Source organism: Notolabrus celidotus, chromosome 14 (genome assembly GCF_009762535.1).
Source record: "Notolabrus celidotus isolate fNotCel1 chromosome 14, fNotCel1.pri, whole genome shotgun sequence".
In the NCBI taxonomy this organism is placed as follows: Eukaryota; Metazoa; Chordata; class Actinopteri; order Labriformes; family Labridae; genus Notolabrus; species Notolabrus celidotus.
In genome coordinates this window covers 3,045,848-3,064,586 of record NC_048285.1, presented here as the reverse complement: position 1 = coordinate 3,064,586, position 18,739 = coordinate 3,045,848, and the positions used below count along the sequence as shown (strand labels likewise).

At 41.9% G+C, this 18,739-nt stretch overlaps 3 protein-coding genes across 4 annotated transcripts; 2 read left to right on the top strand and 1 right to left on the bottom strand.

Moving 5' to 3' along the window:
* The first annotated feature begins 2,089 nt into the window (after nucleotides 1–2,089).
* lyrm9 (LYR motif containing 9) lies at nucleotides 2,090–3,854 on the top strand. Its single transcript, XM_034701673.1, has 4 exons — nucleotides 2,090–2,222; nucleotides 3,225–3,396; nucleotides 3,488–3,580; nucleotides 3,656–3,854. The coding sequence occupies exons 2-4, from the start codon at nucleotides 3,271–3,273 to the stop codon at nucleotides 3,671–3,673; spliced, it is 237 nt and encodes a 78-aa protein (XP_034557564.1). The 5' UTR covers nucleotides 2,090–2,222; nucleotides 3,225–3,270; the 3' UTR covers nucleotides 3,674–3,854.
* Nucleotides 3,855–5,352: 1,498 nt separating this feature from the next.
* Nucleotides 5,353–12,223, bottom strand: ift20 (intraflagellar transport 20 homolog (Chlamydomonas)). Its single transcript, XM_034701672.1, has 5 exons — nucleotides 12,095–12,223; nucleotides 8,270–8,407; nucleotides 8,101–8,186; nucleotides 7,907–8,010; nucleotides 5,353–5,942 (listed from the first exon to the last, which is right to left on the bottom strand). Exons 2-5 carry the CDS (start codon nucleotides 8,394–8,396, stop codon nucleotides 5,861–5,863), a joined length of 399 nt encoding a protein of 132 aa, XP_034557563.1. The 5' UTR covers nucleotides 8,397–8,407; nucleotides 12,095–12,223; the 3' UTR covers nucleotides 5,353–5,860.
* A 1,574-nt stretch (nucleotides 12,224–13,797) lies between these two features.
* Nucleotides 13,798–18,461, top strand: tnfaip1 (tumor necrosis factor, alpha-induced protein 1 (endothelial)). Of its 2 annotated transcripts, none has more exons than XM_034701299.1 (7): nucleotides 13,798–13,987; nucleotides 15,922–16,277; nucleotides 16,365–16,534; nucleotides 16,768–16,851; nucleotides 17,060–17,112; nucleotides 17,286–17,481; nucleotides 17,720–18,461. In XM_034701299.1, exons 2-7 carry the CDS (start codon nucleotides 16,031–16,033, stop codon nucleotides 17,948–17,950), a joined length of 981 nt encoding a protein of 326 aa, XP_034557190.1. In that variant the 5' UTR covers nucleotides 13,798–13,987; nucleotides 15,922–16,030; the 3' UTR covers nucleotides 17,951–18,461. The 2 variants fall into 2 exon arrangements, with proteins under 2 accessions (XP_034557190.1, XP_034557193.1); XM_034701302.1 differs by having other exon boundaries at nucleotides 13,798–13,991.
* The last annotated feature ends 278 nt before the right edge of the window (nucleotides 18,462–18,739 follow it).

Sequence of the window (18,739 nt, the reverse complement as noted above, 5' to 3'; positions counted from 1 at the left end):
TGTGTTTCTGCAGCCAGCCTCAAGTGGACACTCAAGGAACTGCAGGGTTTTTTTCAAGTTATATTTTTTGGGGCATTTTTTCCCTTTATGGATAGGACAGCTGAAGAGAGACAGGAAATGTGGGGACGAGAGAGAGGGCAAGGACATGCAGTAAATGCAACCTCTGCGACAATGACTATAGCCTCTGTATGTGGGGCGCTTAGACCACTAGGCCACCAGCGCCCCGGAACTGCAGTTTTTAACACTTCCGCATAGAATTCATATTTTTAGACTGGAGGTTGCCACTTGGAAGCAACCTGCAGTTCGAATCATTTTGATGCAGAATTTACATTTTTAAGGAGGTGCACGTCCGGCTACATGACGGCTTCTGTGTAGGCACAGGGCTACAGCATAGAGTCAATGCAGAAGCATAAACCAGCTGTTACTCCACCTCAATCTAACTACTGGAATCACAATGCGCTTAAGAACAAGGTTGAACTACCACCAGAAAAAGATAAGGAGATAGTAAAGCTATCTCATTGCTATCTTCTGCTCTCATTTTTACATTTGCTCACTACTCTACAACACGGACCCTGTCAAGCACTACAACTCCACTCTACTGTACTAATCTACTGAAAAGTTGAAGCTAATATTAACTTTTTTAAAACAGTTCAACAAACTTACGGATCCGTCACCACCTGACCCACAAACATCCAGCTCAGGAAAACAAACAGGGTCCATATCCTCGCAGGACTGCTAGGAAGACCCATGACTGTGTGAGCTGGATCTCTCTTCTTGGATCAACTTCCTTTGCTCAGCTGTCTCAACTTCAATATGACGTGACACATCATCCCTGTTTGAGAACCAGCCTTCGCATATTTATTTACTTGAAAAAACATTTGCTTTCGCCCATGCATTCAGGGTAAACACGACAGGTTAAAGGTTGGTGTTGCAGAATAAAGAGAACTGCAGTCATTTTTGTCTGAAGTTACATGTCTCAGTGGTCCTCCTGCATCCTAAGGCTGTAAAGCCATCTATTACGGGAGGTTAAAGGTAACAACATGGATGTGAAGTGTCAAAGGTTATGGCTTTATTTATAAACAGACACAACTCCTCTTCTGTTTTTATTAAGAGTTGAAGGACTTAAGTAGAAGATCAGTGCAGACCATAGACTACATAAAACATGGAAGGGGTCACTTTGCTAGAGTTTATGCATTAAAATAATTCCCTCTCTGGAAAACTAAAAGTAACATCTCTTTTAATGAATGGCTGGGAGAAATTACCAAAATAGCCACCTATGAACAACTCATTTTTAAGCTCAATAACCGACAGGAGATGTTTTTGGACCTATGGGGCCCCTTCATGAATACAATAGAATGTTGAGTAACTAACTTCGACATGTTTATGAGTGTGATGGGAGTGTGTGAGTGTTTGCGGTGCACTGAGCCCAGTGCTTTCCCTGTGAGAAATTATTATTGTTGTGTTTGTTTGTTATTTTTGTTTTTTTAAATTACTTTTTGTTTGGTATTGTTTCGTTTTTCTTTTGTCGTTGGCCTTATTATTACTTTTTATGTGAAATGTATTTGGTTTCTGTACTGTTGTATTTCTTTCTGAATTTTGCACGTTATTGAAAATAATTTTAAAAAAGTTAAAAAATACATGAAGCATGCAAGACATGCATAAAAACAGAAGAAAACAAACAAAGCATTCAACGTTAACAAGAAGTAGCACCAGGCTAATATTCATTCAGGCATCCATGCAGGAATATACAGAAGCATGTGGTATATTAATAACACTTGGGCATCAAAATTAATCCTATAATTACCTTAAAAAAAATAAAAAAAAATAAATTACTTAAAGTAATCAAGTATTTAAAAGGATTGAAAAAACTACAACAAGTCTCTTAAGTGTCAGTTTCTTGTAAAGCTAATATTGTTTCCAACTCCACAAAGTACAGTTGGTTGTTATTATTGTTGTTAAATTAATGTGGTGAATACAAACATATATTTTATTTTCATAGACAGTCTAAAAAAAAGAGTTAAAAAGTGCCTTAAAACTGCAGAAGTCAGGAACAGCTGAAGCTGCTCGGCAAGCTCAGCCGACAGGGGGCGACAGAGTCACACTAACCTAAAAATAAACCCACGAAGAAGAAGCAGCTCCGGATACTTCCGCCAGCAGTTGGCTGACTTCACGGAGGTTAACATGCTGAGCTTCTTCTGACAGCTGACTCTCACACTCCACAGGTACAGTAAGCTTCTCTCTGTGTTCATATGTGAGCAGCAGGTTATTTTAACAGACCTGAAGTAACAAGCTTCTTTAAAGCAGCTCTGTTTACCTAACGTGAGCACATGCTAACTGCTGAGGTCGTTTGGGGATGAAGTAACAGCTCATAAACACATGCAATATTATGTCATCCTGTTTGTTTGACATCTTACTAGCAGATCATGTTTAAAGAGCTCCAAAAACTACTTTAGCATCAGTGTTTTATGACATTTAAAGACATCATTTTATGATTTAGGGAAGATTCACACTCCCAGATAGTGCTCTGCAGGATAGTGTGATGCAATTGCACCTGTATGCTTACTCCCAGGTGGTAACTTGTAGTACTGTGTGATTTAGGATTAACTTGTCATCTGTGTAAAAGTGCAGAGTTGTTATTTTCCATCACTGCAGAAGTAGGAAGCAGGAAGAAGCTGTGGTGGCGGCTTAACTACGGTGTGTCAAAAGGGGCAAAATAGCATGCAATTAAAAAAGCAACACAATAATAATGCACCTTGCTTTTATCTTAATTCAATCAATCAATCAATCAATCAAGCTTTATTTATGTAGCACCTTTTATACAAATGATATTAATTGCAAGACATTCAAAAATAAAAAAAGGATATTAAAATAGAGACTAATGCACACTAACAACAATAAAATGTGTAATTTAAATAAGTTAAAGAATCAAATTAATATTAAGAATATAGATAGTTAAAATAAATAAATAAAAAGGGTAAGGATAAGAGTTGAAGATAAAATAAAGGCTAAAAATATCAATAAAATTGAGTAGATAAATAAAACACAGATAGTTAAAATGAATAAAACATTAGAACAACATTCAAATCAATATAAAACATTAAAGTAATACAATTGTTAGACCCTACATAAAAGCCAGACTGAATACATACATACATTTAAAAGTGTCAATATCTCCAGATCCTGTAAATGTCTGACTCCACTGATTGTGTATTTTTTAACTTCAGCTCTGTGGACGTTTTACCAGCAGCAGCTTCACCAAACATCGGAGGGATGCCGCCTTTAATTTGCGCTGAGTTGGTCCAGAATCCGGTGCAGCTCTATCGATATCTCCTCCGCTGCTGCAAACTGTTACCAAGCGCAGCGATGCAGAAACATTACAGACACACCATCAGACAGGTGAGGCCAGCAGAGGGAACAGCTACAGACGAGCTGTCTGAAAGATGTGTTTTAAAGTGTGCAGGCATGGATTTCTGATTTTTGTTTCCAGGGTTTCAACAGCCACTCGGATGAAGACGACAAGGAGAGGATCCAGCTGATGATCCAGAGAGCGATCGAAGATGCAGACTGGATTCTTGATAAAGTACGGATGAACTGCTTTTGATGCAAAGTTGAAAAAGGTGCAAACATCAGTTTCTAATTCCCCTCTTTCTTTTAGTACACCAAGAAGAAGTGAGGCTCTGAGAGCGTGATGTCATCCTTCGGTGGATGTTCGGCTTCTTCTTGTTACTCCTTCTTTTTGATTGTGATCGTGTGCAAAAAGCCATGATGAAGCAGCGTCTCCCTCCAGAAGTTTAAAAGTGTAAATACTGTTATGTGTTGTTTCTTTTTCAATAAATGAATGCTTATTTAAAGAATCTGAGTTGAATTGAATGAACATCATGTGTGTACTGAAGCATGTGGGACTGGATGCTCAAAGTGTTTTTGGTCTCAAGCCTCTGTCCTTGCGAAGCTCCTTGGTGCAGAAATGGTTTTGCTTTTAAGCTGCTATATAATAACGGATTAAGCTGCAGAAACGTCACGCAATCACTCAAGAAAAAAACCCTGCGCTGGTTTGATTTCATTGGATACCAAAGCTCCCGTCAAAGCTAGTTAGAGACACAAACGTGCCCTGAGCGTTGAGCTTCCCTCAGCTTTATTTTGGTTTGGGTTTCAGACATCTTTAAGGAACATCAGGATGTTTATATCAGTTTGTTGTCTTTGCGTGTGCACGTTTGCAGATCCTAGAGACTCTCTGTAACATCCAGCAGACCTGGATCCGCTTCAGGCTGCTACAAGTACCAGTATCTATTAACCGGAAAATCAGAGCAGGTATTCTAGCAAGACAGTTCTTTCTACTAGACCAGAGTGTTCTTTTTTACTTTGACACGAAAGGAGTCCGCTGAGGTGGTTTGGTCGACCTCGAGGTAGACCCAGAACTTGGTGGAGGGACTACATATCCCATCTGGCCTTGGAACTCCTCAGGATCCCCCAGGATGCGCTGGAGGATGTTGCTGGGGGGAGGGATGTCTGGGTGGAGTTGCTCACACTGCTGCCTCCGCGACCCAACCTTGGATAAGCGGAGGTAAATGGACGGGCGGACCTTGACATGTTGACTACAAACTCCCTGCAGTTTTCCGAGATGGGCCATGAATGAAGGGAAGTACAGAGCAAAGACAACATAAAGGACATCGAAACCAGGAAATATAGGAATGGTAGCTTCCATACATCAGAGGGGAAACAGAACGCATCCAAAGAACAATGAAACAGCACTCCTGGAAAGCCACACATCAAACTGAGACCATTACAGGTTCATCCAAAGGACCAAAGTGACCCTGAAAGAAAGAACGACGTCATTTATGAAATCCCATGTCTTTCCTGCAACAAAATGTACATCAGCAAAACAGGCAGGATGTTCTGCACACGTAAAAGTGTGTGAGAAAGAAACATCTGGAACACGCACACGTGCAATTAAGCGAAAAAAAAGACAAAGACAAGTGAAGAGATAAATCACATCGTGGACCAGGAGAAGGCAGAGAGCGACAGATACCAGCGCTGGATAAGGGAGGCTGTAGAGATCAGGAAGGAGGCCCAGAGGACGGCAAACCGGGATGAGGCCCACATGCTGTCACACACCTGGGACGCTGTCGGACAACAGGGGGTGTGGTCATTCTGCTGCTTCAGGTAGGATGATCAAACCTCTATCGATCAGCTAACAGACAACGACACAACAATACGAGACTCTTCTGAGGACGACTGCAGGAAGTTTGTAGACGAAACAAGTCGATGTAAAATACAGGGTCAGACCTTATGAACCTTCGTGGACCAGAGCAGTTCATGTTTAATCAGAAATGAGCTCACCTGCTCTCACTGATCTGAAATGACAACACATTTATTGTGCAACATACTCCACTATTTATTCAAGTATAGTCCTTTGTCGTCTAAATTAATACATGAAAAACACAAAACAGATAGGAATAAGGGAAGAAGTGAAACAGGAGAGTGTGTCGGTCATGTGTTGTGCCCACAGGCTGGCTGTACCAGAGGAATGACGTACAGAGCGAACATCACTGCACACAGATCACATCGTCCGTTTTCATCTCGTGTTCAAAAGCATGCACATGCAGTATTTCAATTAATACAAAAAGTAGTAAAACTAGATATACATAGTAATTCTTCAGTATAAATAGTATAAATAATATTCCTTTGTATAAATAGCTCCGTCTTCTCTAACGTTGGTCTGAGATGTGGAGACGTTTGCTGTCTCAGAGGATACTGGAGCTTTGGGATTGCTTCAGAAAGAGAGTTGCAGCAGAGTTGTTCTCTCAGAAACAACGGGGACAGGCACTCTGGAAACGTGGTCGCAGACGTCTCGGGGTCACGCTCACTTCTGCAGGATGAACTGGTCGATGAACTCGTTCTGCTCCGACTCGATCTTGGATAAGGCTTCGTACTCTATGCGGTATCTGAAGGAGGAGAACGAAGCAGAAAAGAAAAACTGAATGAATGGAAGAAAGCAGACAGAACACTCAAAGGGGCCTCACAGCTTGAGAGGAGTCAGAAAGTTCAAGAGGAGCTGACGGGGAAAGAGGATGATAAAATTACTACCAAAAATTCATCAAGCCTAAAGGTACAACCATGGGCAGTTCCTCCTCTGGCATGGTCAGGAAGGGACCAATCAGAGCTCCTGAGCGTCTGAGAGCCACAGTGAGGTGGGACTACCAGCCGGACGCATGCAAAAATTACAAGGAGACTGGCTTCTGTGGTTTTGGAGACAGTTGCAAGTTCCTCCATGACAGATCAGACTAACTACAGCTGCTTAAGGCTGATTTATACTTCTGCGTCGAATCGACGGCGTAGCCTACGCCGTAGGTCCGCGTAGCTCCCGTACCTACGCAGAGGCCTACACACGTAGCTGACGTGCACCTCTTCCAAAATGTAACTCCCGTAGAACCGACGCGGACCGCAAGCTCTGTGATTGGTCCGCTCGACGGCTTTGTCTTTCCCGCATTCACAGCACTTCCGGGATCCCGGACATCGGCCGCACATCGACCGTGTATTTCATCTCCTCCTCTCTATTCTTCATGTAATCATGTCTGTATGATAAACAGCAACATGTATCAGCTGTAGATTAACAGAACACGCTCTGAATCTCTGTGGAAAAGTAAACAGAGATCGTAGCAGGACCGGAAGCAGGCGACCGGGTATCAGAGAGACCACACTGCCCTCAAGCGTTTCGGAGGAGAATTGCTGCGTGACACAGACACATCGACGCACAAGTATGTGGGGCTCATGTCCGCGTCAGCCCCTGCTGCGTAGGGGAGACGCAGAAGTATAGATCAGCCTTTACAGCTGCACTCTTCTGGCCAGCAGGGGGCGACTCCATGGAGAGCAAAAAGAGGTCTAACTGTACGAAACAAAAGGTTACTTCACTTCTCTTCGCTAAACTAAATGTGTTTATGATCTCAATCTCTCGTCTCAAGTCTTCGTACATCAGCCTGATGTTCAGTTTGTAAACTATCACCCTGTTTAGAGTCAAACACACCAGAAAGCAGGGATGCTTTAAGGCAGGGGTTCCCAAACTTTTCAGCCCCCGACCCCCAAAATATAGGGGCCAAGGACTCTTGACCCCCACTGTCCCTAAAAATGATTTAATGTGTCTTCATTTAGCTGGTCTGCAGAGAATGACCCTACCTACATGAGCATGTGTCTGTGTTTCCTGTGCCGTTATGAATTAACCTGCTGCTACTGATGCTTTTGATAATTAACTGTTCACTAACCCTAAACTTAGGAGTCATCTGGAGAAAAGAAAGGCAGAAAACTCATTACATTTTCTATTTTCAAGGAATTATTTCAAGGTTTGCTACTATTTTTGTCGATATTTTTTTAAAATGTACTGTTTCTAGATAACTTTTTTTTTAAAAAACATTCTGGAATCCATCTCACGACCCCCTATTTGTGTGTCGTGACCCCCCAGGGGGTCCCAACCCACACTTTAGGAACCTCTGCATTAAGGTGTAGCTACCTGTAACTGGCATGTTACTTCTGTGGTAACCCGTGACCTATCATGATCAGCGTCTGGTTGCACAAAAACACTTTAAAAGTTTACCCTGCATCAAATCACGTGTGAGAGGTTAAGGTTTTCTCTCCATAACCGACCTGATAATCTTGTTGCGTGTCCCCCGGCAGAGACTGTGTGTGGTAAGAGATTTTGGGGAATAAGTTGTCTTAAGTTTGATATAAACATCTTCAACTTCGGATCTTTGGAACAGCTTTTCCAGTATATGCAGCTTCTGTCAGCGCATGTGGCGTTTAGTTTACTGGTTGCACAGTCCAGTTATTCAGACAGCCACTAATTGTACTGGATTGCATGCTAAACAATCTAGCCTTGTGTTGTTTTGGATACGGAGTCAACCCACACACTGTTTACCTCTCGAGCTGCATCTTTTTCTCAGCTATGAGCGCCTGAAGCTGCTGCTGCTGAGCCTCTCTTTGCTTCTCCACAGACTTCAGTAAATTTCTGGCTCCAATCGCCTGAGAAGAGAAGAGGAAAATATGTTTATTCAGATGTTTTACAAGCGAACAAGTCTTCTGATGATGTATATTTTACTACGTTGAGCTCACCTTCATCTTCTCTGTCTCTGCCTCTTTTGCCAGCTCATCCACCAGCTCAATCAGACCTCCCACGATCTTCTGAAACTGGCCGATTTCTGCAAAAGAGCACAAAAAACATATCTTGTAGGATCTTTGATGTCAGAGGGAACTCAGACTCAGCTGATTAAAGCGTACTCACTGTCCACAAACTCTTTACACTCCTCCTTGAGCTCTGAGGTCTTCTGGCTGACGTCAGGCTCAAGGACTCGTAGCTTGTTGAGTTCATCAAAGTAAAAGCCAGCCTCGGCTAACGGGTCTTTAGCCATGGCCACAGGGCCTGGAAGAGAAGCAGACGCAGCCTCATTAAGCCCACAGTCATTTCATACGTTTATACTTTTTAAACACCAACAATGTTTTGATTTATACTCCTAACAGCTGGTCACCGTCCCCCCACTATCATCTCTCTCTCTCTTCATCTCCCTCTATCCCTCTATCCAACACGGTCTCAGCAGATGTGTGTCTAACATGAGTCTGGTCCTGCTGGAGGTTTCTGCCTGTTAAGGGAAGTTTGTCCTTGCCACTGTAACTTGCTAAATGCTGCAAAGTAGTGATGTTAGAGATGTGCCGAAGCTTCGAAGCGTGTGTCGAGTATTCGAGGCTTGCTTCATGGAGGGGAGGGGCCGAAAATGATGACGTTCGAAGCCTCGCGAGCCGCCTGTACCACGTGACTGATTCAGGAACCAGTTTGCGGGTTTGGTGCGCGATTCAAAATATGAGGGGCAGCGCACAGTCACAACCTTATCCCCAATTTGTTTCCACTTTCCCCTTTGACCCGGCCATTGTATCATAAAGACAGACGCCATATTAAGAAGTTCATTATTTATGTGTTGGCATCACAAACATCATTCACTTATTCAATTCAAAGCTTCACACACCAAAGGGATGGTGTCATTATAATCACTGCGCTTATTTTAAATTTATTGTCCACTTGATGGCGCAGTAGAGCAAATGGAGCACCATGAAGCTTCGGCCCATGAGTGAACCAGTTGGATGGAAAGCCTCAATGCTTCAAGAAGCTTCATCTCGCCATCACTACTGCAAAGTGCTCTGCTCATGGTGGATTAAGATGAGATCAGGCTGAGTCCTGTCTGTATTATGGGACTGGATCTTATCCGGTCTTGATGTTGGGTCTAGTGTGGAGATCAGATCCATGCGTTATATCTACAGTCATGGCCAAAAGTTTTGAGAATGACACAACTACTAATTTTCACAAAGTCTGCTGTTTCAGTTTTTATAATGGCAATTTGCATATACTCCAGAATGTTATGAGGAGTGATCAGCTCAACTGCAATTAATTGCAAAGTCTCTCTTTGCCTTGAAAATGAACTTTATCACCAAAAACACATTTCCACTGCATTTCAGCCCTGCCACAAAAGGACCAGCTAACATCATTTCAATGACACACAGGTGTCACACACATTAACACAGGTGTGGGTGTTGATGAGGACAAGGCTGGCGATCAATCTGTCATGATTGAGTGACTGGACACTTTAAAAGGAAGATGGTGCATGACACCATTGTTCCTCATCTGTTAGCCATGGTTACCTGCAAGGAAACACGTGCAGCCATCATTGCATTGCACAAAAAGGGCCTAACAGGGAAGTTTATAGCAGCGAGTAAGATTGCACCTCAGTCAACCGTCTATCCAATTATCAAGAACTTCAAGGAGAGAGGTTCAATTGTTGCCAAACAGGCTCCAGGGCGCCCAAGAAAGTCCAGCAAGCGCCAGGACCGTCTCCTGAAGGTGTTACAGCCGCGGGATCGGGCCACCACCAGTGCAGAGCTTGCTCAGGAATGGCAGCAGGCAGGTGTGAGTGCATCTGCACGCACAGTGAGGCGAAGACTTTTGGAGGAAGGCCTGGTGTCAAGGAGGGCAGCAAAGAAGCCACTTCTCTCCAGTAAAAACATCAGGGACAGACTGATATTCTGCAGAAGGTACAGGGACTGGACTGCTGAGGACTGGGGTAAAGTCATTTTCTCTGATGAATCCCCTTTCCGATTGTTTGGGGCATCTGGAGGAAGGCTTGTTCGGAGAAGACGAGGTGAGCGCTACCATCAGTCCTGTCTCTTGCCAACAGTGAAGCATCCTGAGACCATTCATGTGTGGGGTTGCTTTTCGGTCAAGGGAGTGGGCTCTCTCACAATCTTGCCTAAAAACACAGCCATGAATAAAGAATGGTACCAGAACGTCCTCCGAGAGCAACTTCTCCCAACCATCCAAGGGCAGTTTGGTGATGAAGAATGCCTTTTCCAGCATGATGGAGCACCTTGCCATAAAGCAAAAGTCATAACAAAATGGCTCGGGGAACAAAACATTAAGATTTTGGGCCCTTGGCCAGGAAACTCCCCAGATCTTAATCCCATTGAGAACTTGTGGTCAATCCTCAAGAGGCGGGTGGACAATCAAAAACCCACAAATTCTGACAAACTCCAAGCATTGATTATGCAAGAATGGACTGCCATCAGTCAGGATTTGGTCCAGAAGTTGATTGACGGCATGCCAGGGAGAATTGCAGAGGTCTTGAAAAAGAAGGGTCAACACTGCAAATATTGACTTATTGCATGAATTCTGTGTAATTCTCAATAAAAGCTTTTGATACTTATGAAATGCTTCTAATTGTATTTCATTAGACCATAGAAACATCTGACAAAAACACCTAAAAACCCTGAAGCAGCAGACTTTGGGAAAATGTAATATTTGTGTCATTCTCAAAACTTTTAGCCATGACTGTTCAACAACTGTGCACACTCATTAAAGGCTCTCTCTGTCTTTATGTCTGCAGGGGGAGGACTATTCAAATATACGATTAATAGTTAGCAGTGACTATGGAATAGTAATTTTGCTTGAGATTAGGGAGGTTATCAAGCAAAAATACTATTCGATGCTAACTATTCATTTATTATTCGAATAGTTTTCTTATCTATACTTTGACTTCAGTAATGAAAACATGTACTTTGTCCACCACTGGATAAATGTATGATCCAGATATTGTACTTTGATCTATAAAGTTTGCACTTCTGTATCACCTCACCTCATTTTCATTTATTTTTACACACACATTTTACCTTCAAAAGGCAATTAAGCTTTCTTATGTTGTTGTAGAAGATTTTGGTGATTTAATGGCAAAATTAAAACAGCTTTCAGAAGCTCTACAGACACAGTCAGTGGGTCGAACCACATTACAACCAGGGGCTTGTTAAAGAAACAGAAAAAAAACGCTTCACAATAGTCTAACGATTTATTCTTAACGATTAATATTAATATTCGAAAAAATCACAAATTACCCGAGTTCATTTTTTGTTGCCGTAGTGTCAAACCAGCTACAGATGCTAAAGTTCAGACTCCTTGTATCTTGACAACCTTATCAGATAAATACTTTAACAGGCTTTATAACATGATAACAACATGCTGATTAACCCACTATCACACAGCGTCAGGCACTTTGCTGACATGTCTGTGTCACCACCTGGCTGCTAAAATGTCAACATAACATCTCTTTATTGAAGTAATCATTGATCTGAACTATGACCTTTAGTGAGAAACCACCTTATGTTGAAGAAAGCTAATAAGCTAATTAAAGAACACAATGTAAACACAGCAAACTCAACGTTAGCTGTTAGCATGACCTCCACTGTGTTTACAACAATGTAATTACTTCATTTACCTTCACATAACTCATACTAAGATTAAAGTTGGTCTGAAAGGGTTAACACTTCATCAAATTACTGAAATAATCACATAATCTGTTTTATAATCAGCAGAAATCTCTGTTTTTGACCAAACTGAAGCTGAATTAGTCAAATTAACTCAGCTAACGTTAGCTACATCTCGCTAGCTTCCTCAGAAAAGCCGGTTTTTACAGATATTTACAAACACACAGAACCCTCAAGAACATCTTTAACAGTCTGACTTTGTAATTAACTGCATTCAGATTCTTACAGTGCAGGAACATGTCTGTGTTACCTGTTTGAACCGCTGTCTCCGTTAACTCAGATGGCTCTGTGTTCTGTGACTATGTGGCATTGCAAAGTAAGCCATTAATGCTGCGTTCAAGTGTTCCTCGGATGCTCGGAGTTCCGGAAGTCGGCAATCCGAGTAGAGTGTATACTATGTTAACCTTATTTATAATTTATAAATCGATATATTCCCCATTAAGTTATTACAAAATTGACATGTGGTTTTATTTATACAACCTCCCTAGTTATCGTCGCAATAAAAATGAACCTTCATTTTGATAATTCGAGTTGAGTACTAGGTTTTCCGATTTTTCCGACTCCACGTGAATGCAAGGTGACTCCTCCGCCTTATCGCTGCCGGGGAAACCAACTGATGCTGTTTGTTTGTTTATTGTATATTATTTTTTACAGTCTATGATTGTGACCTGATGCCTGTCTTAGATTTTAAGTTTTTTTTGTGGGTCGTAAGTCTCTAAATCCAGTTATTGTTTATCATTAATAATACCACAGACTTAAATAATGAATACAAAGAACTTATGTGTCATAAGAAAACACAGTATATATATGTTTTAATACTTTAATGAGATTATTTAGCTTTTCGTAAGATTCATTTTATACCCAAAGGTGTTTATTTTACAAGTAAAGTAATTAAACTCGCTTTTTAACAGGTCGAAACACATATAGGCACTTTCAAATGTACTTTTATTTAAAATACTAGCATACAACATAGTTATATTGCAACCCAGTCCAAACCAATTCCTACTAGTTTTGTCTTTTGTGTAGTTTTGTGATTTAAGTCAGGCTAAGTTTTGAAAGAGGTCCACTGTGAGACAATCAAAAGGTTTGATTTAGAAAAATAGAATAGAATGTACTTTATTAATCCCTGAAGAGGGAAATTCAGGTGTCTGGCAGATAAAATTATAAAAATCACATAAAACAAGTAATTCAGGTGTCTGTCAGCTCATCTTCCATTGGATAGAGAGTTATGAAGCCTAATGTCTGCAGGGATGGATGATTTTCTGTACCTCTCAGTCCTGCAGCGCAGAGAGATGAGCCGTCCGCTGCAGCTGTTTCTCTGGTCCTCAAAGAAGTTGTGAAGTGGATGATCTGTGTCATTTAGAATGGCCTCTAGCTTCTTCTGTGTGCATCTCTCCACCACAGCCCCAAGTCCAACCTGGTTCCAATCACGGTGCCAACTCTTTTCACTCTTTTCTATATATCTTTTTTTTTGTGAATGTGGTCCCAGAACCTCTGTTCTCCTATAACCGACCTTTTATTTGTAACAGTTCAAGACCGAGATTATAGGTTTAAGCTCACAGTCTTATCCAGATACCTAGTTAACCTGTTTCTTGGAACCATTCTCCATCTTGACCACATGGAGCTTTAATCCACTGATGTGCTCCAACTGTTGCCCAACAAGAATCACTTGACATTTGCATTCATTTTTATTTTTTACTTAACTGCAACCCAGATTACACCTACAACTGTATCAAGACAGCAAAACTGTGATTTTATATAATTCTTTCAGAGAGTTAAAAGTCCCTTTAGTGTTAGTTATGAATAGTTTTGTTTTCAAGTGATTCACAAATAAGTCAACATTATTTTACCATGATCAAAGAGGAAAACATTAGGATTAAGTAAGGAAATAAAGGGGAAAAGCCACATGAAAGCAGACCTGTTATCCACCTGCAGTTCCTTTAACTGACCACAGGGGGCAGCACTGTGTCATGCGTCGCACAAACAGCCGTGAAATCACACGAAGAAGAAAAGGACTGAGCGAGAGTTAAACTTTAAAAACTTTAAACATCACAAGTCGATATTTATCTGGATTTAAAGGCTGACGGAAGATTAAACAAACATCTTGGGGATATTTTACATCTCGAACAGACAACACACAGAGGTCAGTAAGTAAACGACAGAGTTACTCGATGTTCGCTGCTGTAGCTAGCTAGCTTCAGGGTGAAACTCCATTGAAAAGTTTCTTTAAAACAAACTTCTGTGATCAATAAACAACTTAATTCATCGTTTTAATAAACGAGAGGTCTTTATAACTACACATCAAAGTCATATTTATACATGTCAACATTTAGGATCTGCTGTTTCGTCTGGGTTGTTTAGATAACTCCATGAAAGTTGAGCTAACTTTGCTAGCATTAGCAAACACACCCACTGAGGAAGCAGCTCATTAAACTTTAATATTTGTCTCAAAATGACCTTAAAAAGTAAACTATCATCAATACAAGGTGATTAAAATACTAACTAATATATAGTTTACTACTTTAGTCGAGTTAAACGGTGTGGTTGTTGTTGACAAACAGGAAAAAGGGCTGACTTTAAGGACTGCTGACTAGAGGAGGTGACTTTGAGATAAGAAAATAACTGAAACTACAAAAGAGAAATGATTAAAAGATGTCTAAGTTAAAACAATAAAACAAAATTTGGAGATATTAATATAGTTTGAGCTTTTATAGTGACACATGAAGCCGTCTGACTTGATACTGTAAACCTAACTACATCTGCTTCAAGTGAGGATCAACACTTGTTGAGGTTGGATTCCAGCGACACATTAAAGGGATTTTGTATGAATTAATTTACTGTTTTTGTAGATTAAGCCTTTTGATTCATTAATGTGCCCCCTCTTTATCCTTGTAGTGACCTGTCCTGGCACACTTCTGGGATTTTGAAGAGGAAAGATAATGTGAGAGAGGGGGAAGCTGGAGACAGGAGCAGGTTTAATGCATTCTATATTTAATGCATTTCTATCCATAAACAAGATCAAAATATTTTATCAAAATTACAAATTAAAAGAGAAGAAGAGGACAGATTTCTCTTGAGGACAGACTTCAAAAAGTTTGCATTTTACTTGTTTTACACATTGTGTTCAAAAGATCCTCAAACAATGTACAATAATATATGATGAGATATTACTTGATTGATCCTTTGGGGGAAATTCAGTTGTTGCAGTAACACAGACACAAGCAAACAATTGAGAATAAGTTTAAATAAGTAAAAATAAAATGAAAATAGACACTTAAACATAAGAATAAGAATGTAAGGTATATACAAATGTTACACATGGTATAAATAGTTATAACTACATTTAGTAAGTGTTTTGTTTTCAAGGAAACAGAAGACAAATAAAATAATATATGAAAGAGTAAAAAAGTAGGCAATCAAATTGAGAATATATGTTAATCATTCTCCATAAAATAGTGCAAGGTTGGCGTATACAGATTATACATGTACAATTATTGCAAAATTACATGTATTTGTATATAAATCATTCAATATTCATCCCAGACGTATATACCAAATTACTTGAAAACATTAAGAATTGAATAAATAAAATGTTTCTTTTTCAATCAAGCTTTATTTATAATCAAATGTAAATCAAAGTGCTTCACAGTGAATGAAAACAAGACAGAAACAAAAATACAATAATGGCAAAATGTACTACATATTAAAAAGCAGACTAAGGCTAATTCAAACAGTAAAGGGTAAATCATTTAAAGCATCAAAATAAGAATAAGAACATAAATAGTTAAGATAAATTAAAACGGTTAGGGATAAAAGGTGAAGATAAATAAAAGCTGTAAAAGTAGCACTAAAGCTGAGCGGTCTGGCTTCCTTCAGAGGTCTGACGCTTCTGTGTTTCCTCGGTTAAACTGAGACCTGAACCTGAACCTGAAACAGGTGGATGAGTTCTTCTGTCTGTTCTGAGGGATGTGAAGGATCAAGAAATGACAGCGATTACCTTTCAGTTTACCCCTCTGTAGTTTTATACCCGTCTTCAGCCTCTGGTCGTCCTTCTTTACGCTCCATGTGTTCCCCCAGGAATGATCTGCAGCAGTGAGAGGTTGTGGCGGCTTCATCAGTAGCTGTCACCACGGCGGGGGACCTCCGGACCTCCGTCTGCAGGGTGGTCATCTACCTCCAAAGGGACATGTCCGGGGAAAGCTGTCTGCCCCAGCCTCACACCCAGTCCCACTGCATCTCCCCGGCCCCTCCTCTGTCCTGCCCCAAGACCAAGACCTGCAGCTACCGAGGAGCGGTGGGCTTGGGTAACAAGTATGTGCGGCTCAACGTGGGCGGGACACTGTTCTACACCACGCTGCAGGTTCTGACCCGGCAGGACTCCATGCTGAGAGCCATGTTCAGCGGGAAGAAGGAGGTGTTCACCGATAAAGAAGGTAGCTAACAGCCGCAGACTCTGAGGGTCAGTGTCTCTCTAAGTCCCCATCACACTTCATGAATCCTTGGTGTGTTTTTTCTGTCAGGTTGGATCCTGATCGACCGCAGCGGGAAACACTTCAGCAGCATTCTGTGTTTCCTGCGCGACGGCACGGTCGCTTTACCTAAAGGCCGTCAGGCTGTTCAGGAGCTGCTGGCTGAGGCAAAGCATTTCCTCATCGAGGGCCTGGTGGAGCTCTGCCAGAACACCATGCAGGTCAGTAACACACACACACAGACACACACACTCTCTCTCTGGCTGGTGTTAGGAATACGGAGGATTTAGTGGACAGCAAGTCATTCAGGTCCAGAAGTTAATGATCAATCCCAGCCTCCTCTCCGAGCTGTATTGATGCACGCCGCTCTGCCCAGCTTCTAAACCCTGGACTGGAAACCTTCCACACCATGCATCAGCTGATTTGTGTTTGTTTGTTTGTTTGTGATTGACAGGACAATAAAGAGCAGCCCATGTGTGTCATACCTGTGCTCACCTCCAGTAAGGAAGAGGAGAGGCTCATCCAGTCTTCTACAAAGGTAAACAGACCATGGCTGACCCCGTAATCCAAACAGCGTCTCTCTCCCGTCTTGCTGCTACACATGCTTGCGCCTGAGTTTGTGTTGAACTTCTGCTCTCTTTGTCAAAGCTGTCTTGAAAAATGAATAATGCACGCTTTGATGGAAATGAAAGTCGTCACTTTGCAGTAAAATTCAGATATTTAATCTGTTTTTCTCCCTCTGTTAGCCTGTGGTGAAACTGCTGTACAACAGAAGCAATAACAAGTACTCCTACACCAGGTAAGAGACGCTCCCTCCAGAGATCTGACCACTTCCACCGCCTTAAAGGAAAATCATTCATTCCTCCTTCAGAGAGCTCGCTGAGCGCAGCAGAGACTTCTTCAGGTAATAAAGAGCCTGAGGCCACAGAGCCCAGTTAATCATTGAAGACCTTCTCCTCCTCGTCTCCGCAGTAACTCAGACGACAACCTGCTGAAGAACATCGAGCTCTTCGACAGGCTGTCTCTCAGCTTCAACGGCCGCGTCCTCTTCATCAAAGACGTGATCGGAGACGAGATCTGCTGCTGGTCGTTCTACGGGCAGGGGCGCAAGCTGGCCGAGGTGTGCTGCACCTCCATCTTTTACGCCACGGAGAAGAAGCAGACCAAGGTAGAACAAACACCACTTCCTGCTCACCTGGGCCTCATGTTAAATTCAGTGTTAAGTCCACAGAGACTTCATTTGTTGAGGAAAGATTGTCTTAATTAAGCAGAACCAGTACCATGGCCTGGATTGGTTAGTTTGATCCAGATGTGGCGACCTTGAGAAGTCTGTATCTGTAGCTTGTTACATATTCAGGATGTTTTCCTGCAGTTTAAAAGTCTGAACCTGTCTCCTCCTCCCTCAGGTGGAGTTTCCTGAAGCTCGAATCTACGAGGAGACTCTCAACACGTTGCTTTACGAAACAATGCCGCTGCCAGACAACTCCTTACTGGAGGCCACGCGCCGGAGCTTCAACAACTGCGGCTCCCTCAGCGAGGACGAGGACGGGCCCGGAGGATCCGAGCTTCGAGAGCGGGTCCGTCGAATCCACGTCAAGAGGTACAGCACGTACGAGGAACGGCCGCTCGGACACTGAGGCTGGAGAGGCTGCACAGACTTCAGCTCCTCACGTCCGAACTGTCGAACACGAAACCTGCTGATGTGAAGGTTTCTCCTGTGAATCGTTTTCTTACTTCCTGCACCACTATCTCAGAAAGCTCCTCTGTGGCCTTAATGTTTCTCGACCTTTACCCCTGATAGCTGTGATGTCATCTGTCCATCATAATTTATGAATCATCAGAGCGTCTAGAAGAAGAGCTTTAAAGAGCCTCACGTGTTCTCTGACTAAACGTAGACCGGTAGTGGAGGCTCCATCACTATCATGCACAGATGAGATGTTACAATCATAGCACTTACACTCTGACACAGCAGGAGAGCATGTTTTATATTTATAAAATCTATTTTTCATTCACATTTTTACAACATGTATGACTGCTAGTTTTCTAAACATGAACCTGTCTTTAGAATCGGTGTCTTTAACGTGTTTCGATGCAGTTACCATAATGCCTTTTTTCAAGTTGTGAGGATAAAAAGTTCTTGTTATTCAACTTCCTGTGTCTGGTCTGATTTATTATGAAGGTCTGGTTTGTAGAGGATCAGCTGGACCTCTTGGATGAGAAACCGTACAGTAAGGAACCAAGTGATCAACCTCTGCAGGCGAGGTCAGCTCTGACGCGTCATTTTTACAAACTGCACCTCAAACACAGATTCAGCGTCAGCGTCCGCTTTATTTTAACATCTTAGGGGCGGCAGTAGCTCAGTCCATAGGGACTTGGCTTGGGAACCGAAGGGTCGCCGGTTCGAGTCCCAGTATGGACGAAGTTTG

Bases quoted from the DNA above. Each gene is read 5' to 3' on its own strand.
- lyrm9 (XM_034701673.1), top strand. From the start codon at position 3,271: ATGCCGCCTTTAATTTGCGCTGAGTTGGTCCAGAATCCGGTGCAGCTC. The intron at 3,397-3,487 runs GTGAGGCCAGCA...TTTTGTTTCCAG, and splicing joins ACAGACACACCATCAGACAG to GGTTTCAACAGCCACTCGGA.
- tnfaip1 (XM_034701299.1), top strand. From the start codon at position 16,031: ATGTCCGGGGAAAGCTGTCTGCCCCAGCCTCACACCCAGTCCCACTGC. The intron at 16,535-16,767 runs GTCAGTAACACA...TGTGATTGACAG, and splicing joins TCTGCCAGAACACCATGCAG to GACAATAAAGAGCAGCCCAT. The intron at 17,113-17,285 runs GTAAGAGACGCT...TCGTCTCCGCAG, and splicing joins AACAAGTACTCCTACACCAG to TAACTCAGACGACAACCTGC.
- ift20 (XM_034701672.1), bottom strand. From the start codon at position 8,396: ATGGCTAAAGACCCGTTAGCCGAGGCTGGCTTTTACTTTGATGAACTC. The intron at 8,187-8,269 runs GTGAGTACGCTT...GCTCTTTTGCAG, and splicing joins GTGTAAAGAGTTTGTGGACA to AAATCGGCCAGTTTCAGAAG. The intron at 5,943-7,906 runs GTAAACAGTGTG...CTCCTCCTTCAG, and splicing joins AAAAAGATGCAGCTCGAGAG to ATACCGCATAGAGTACGAAG.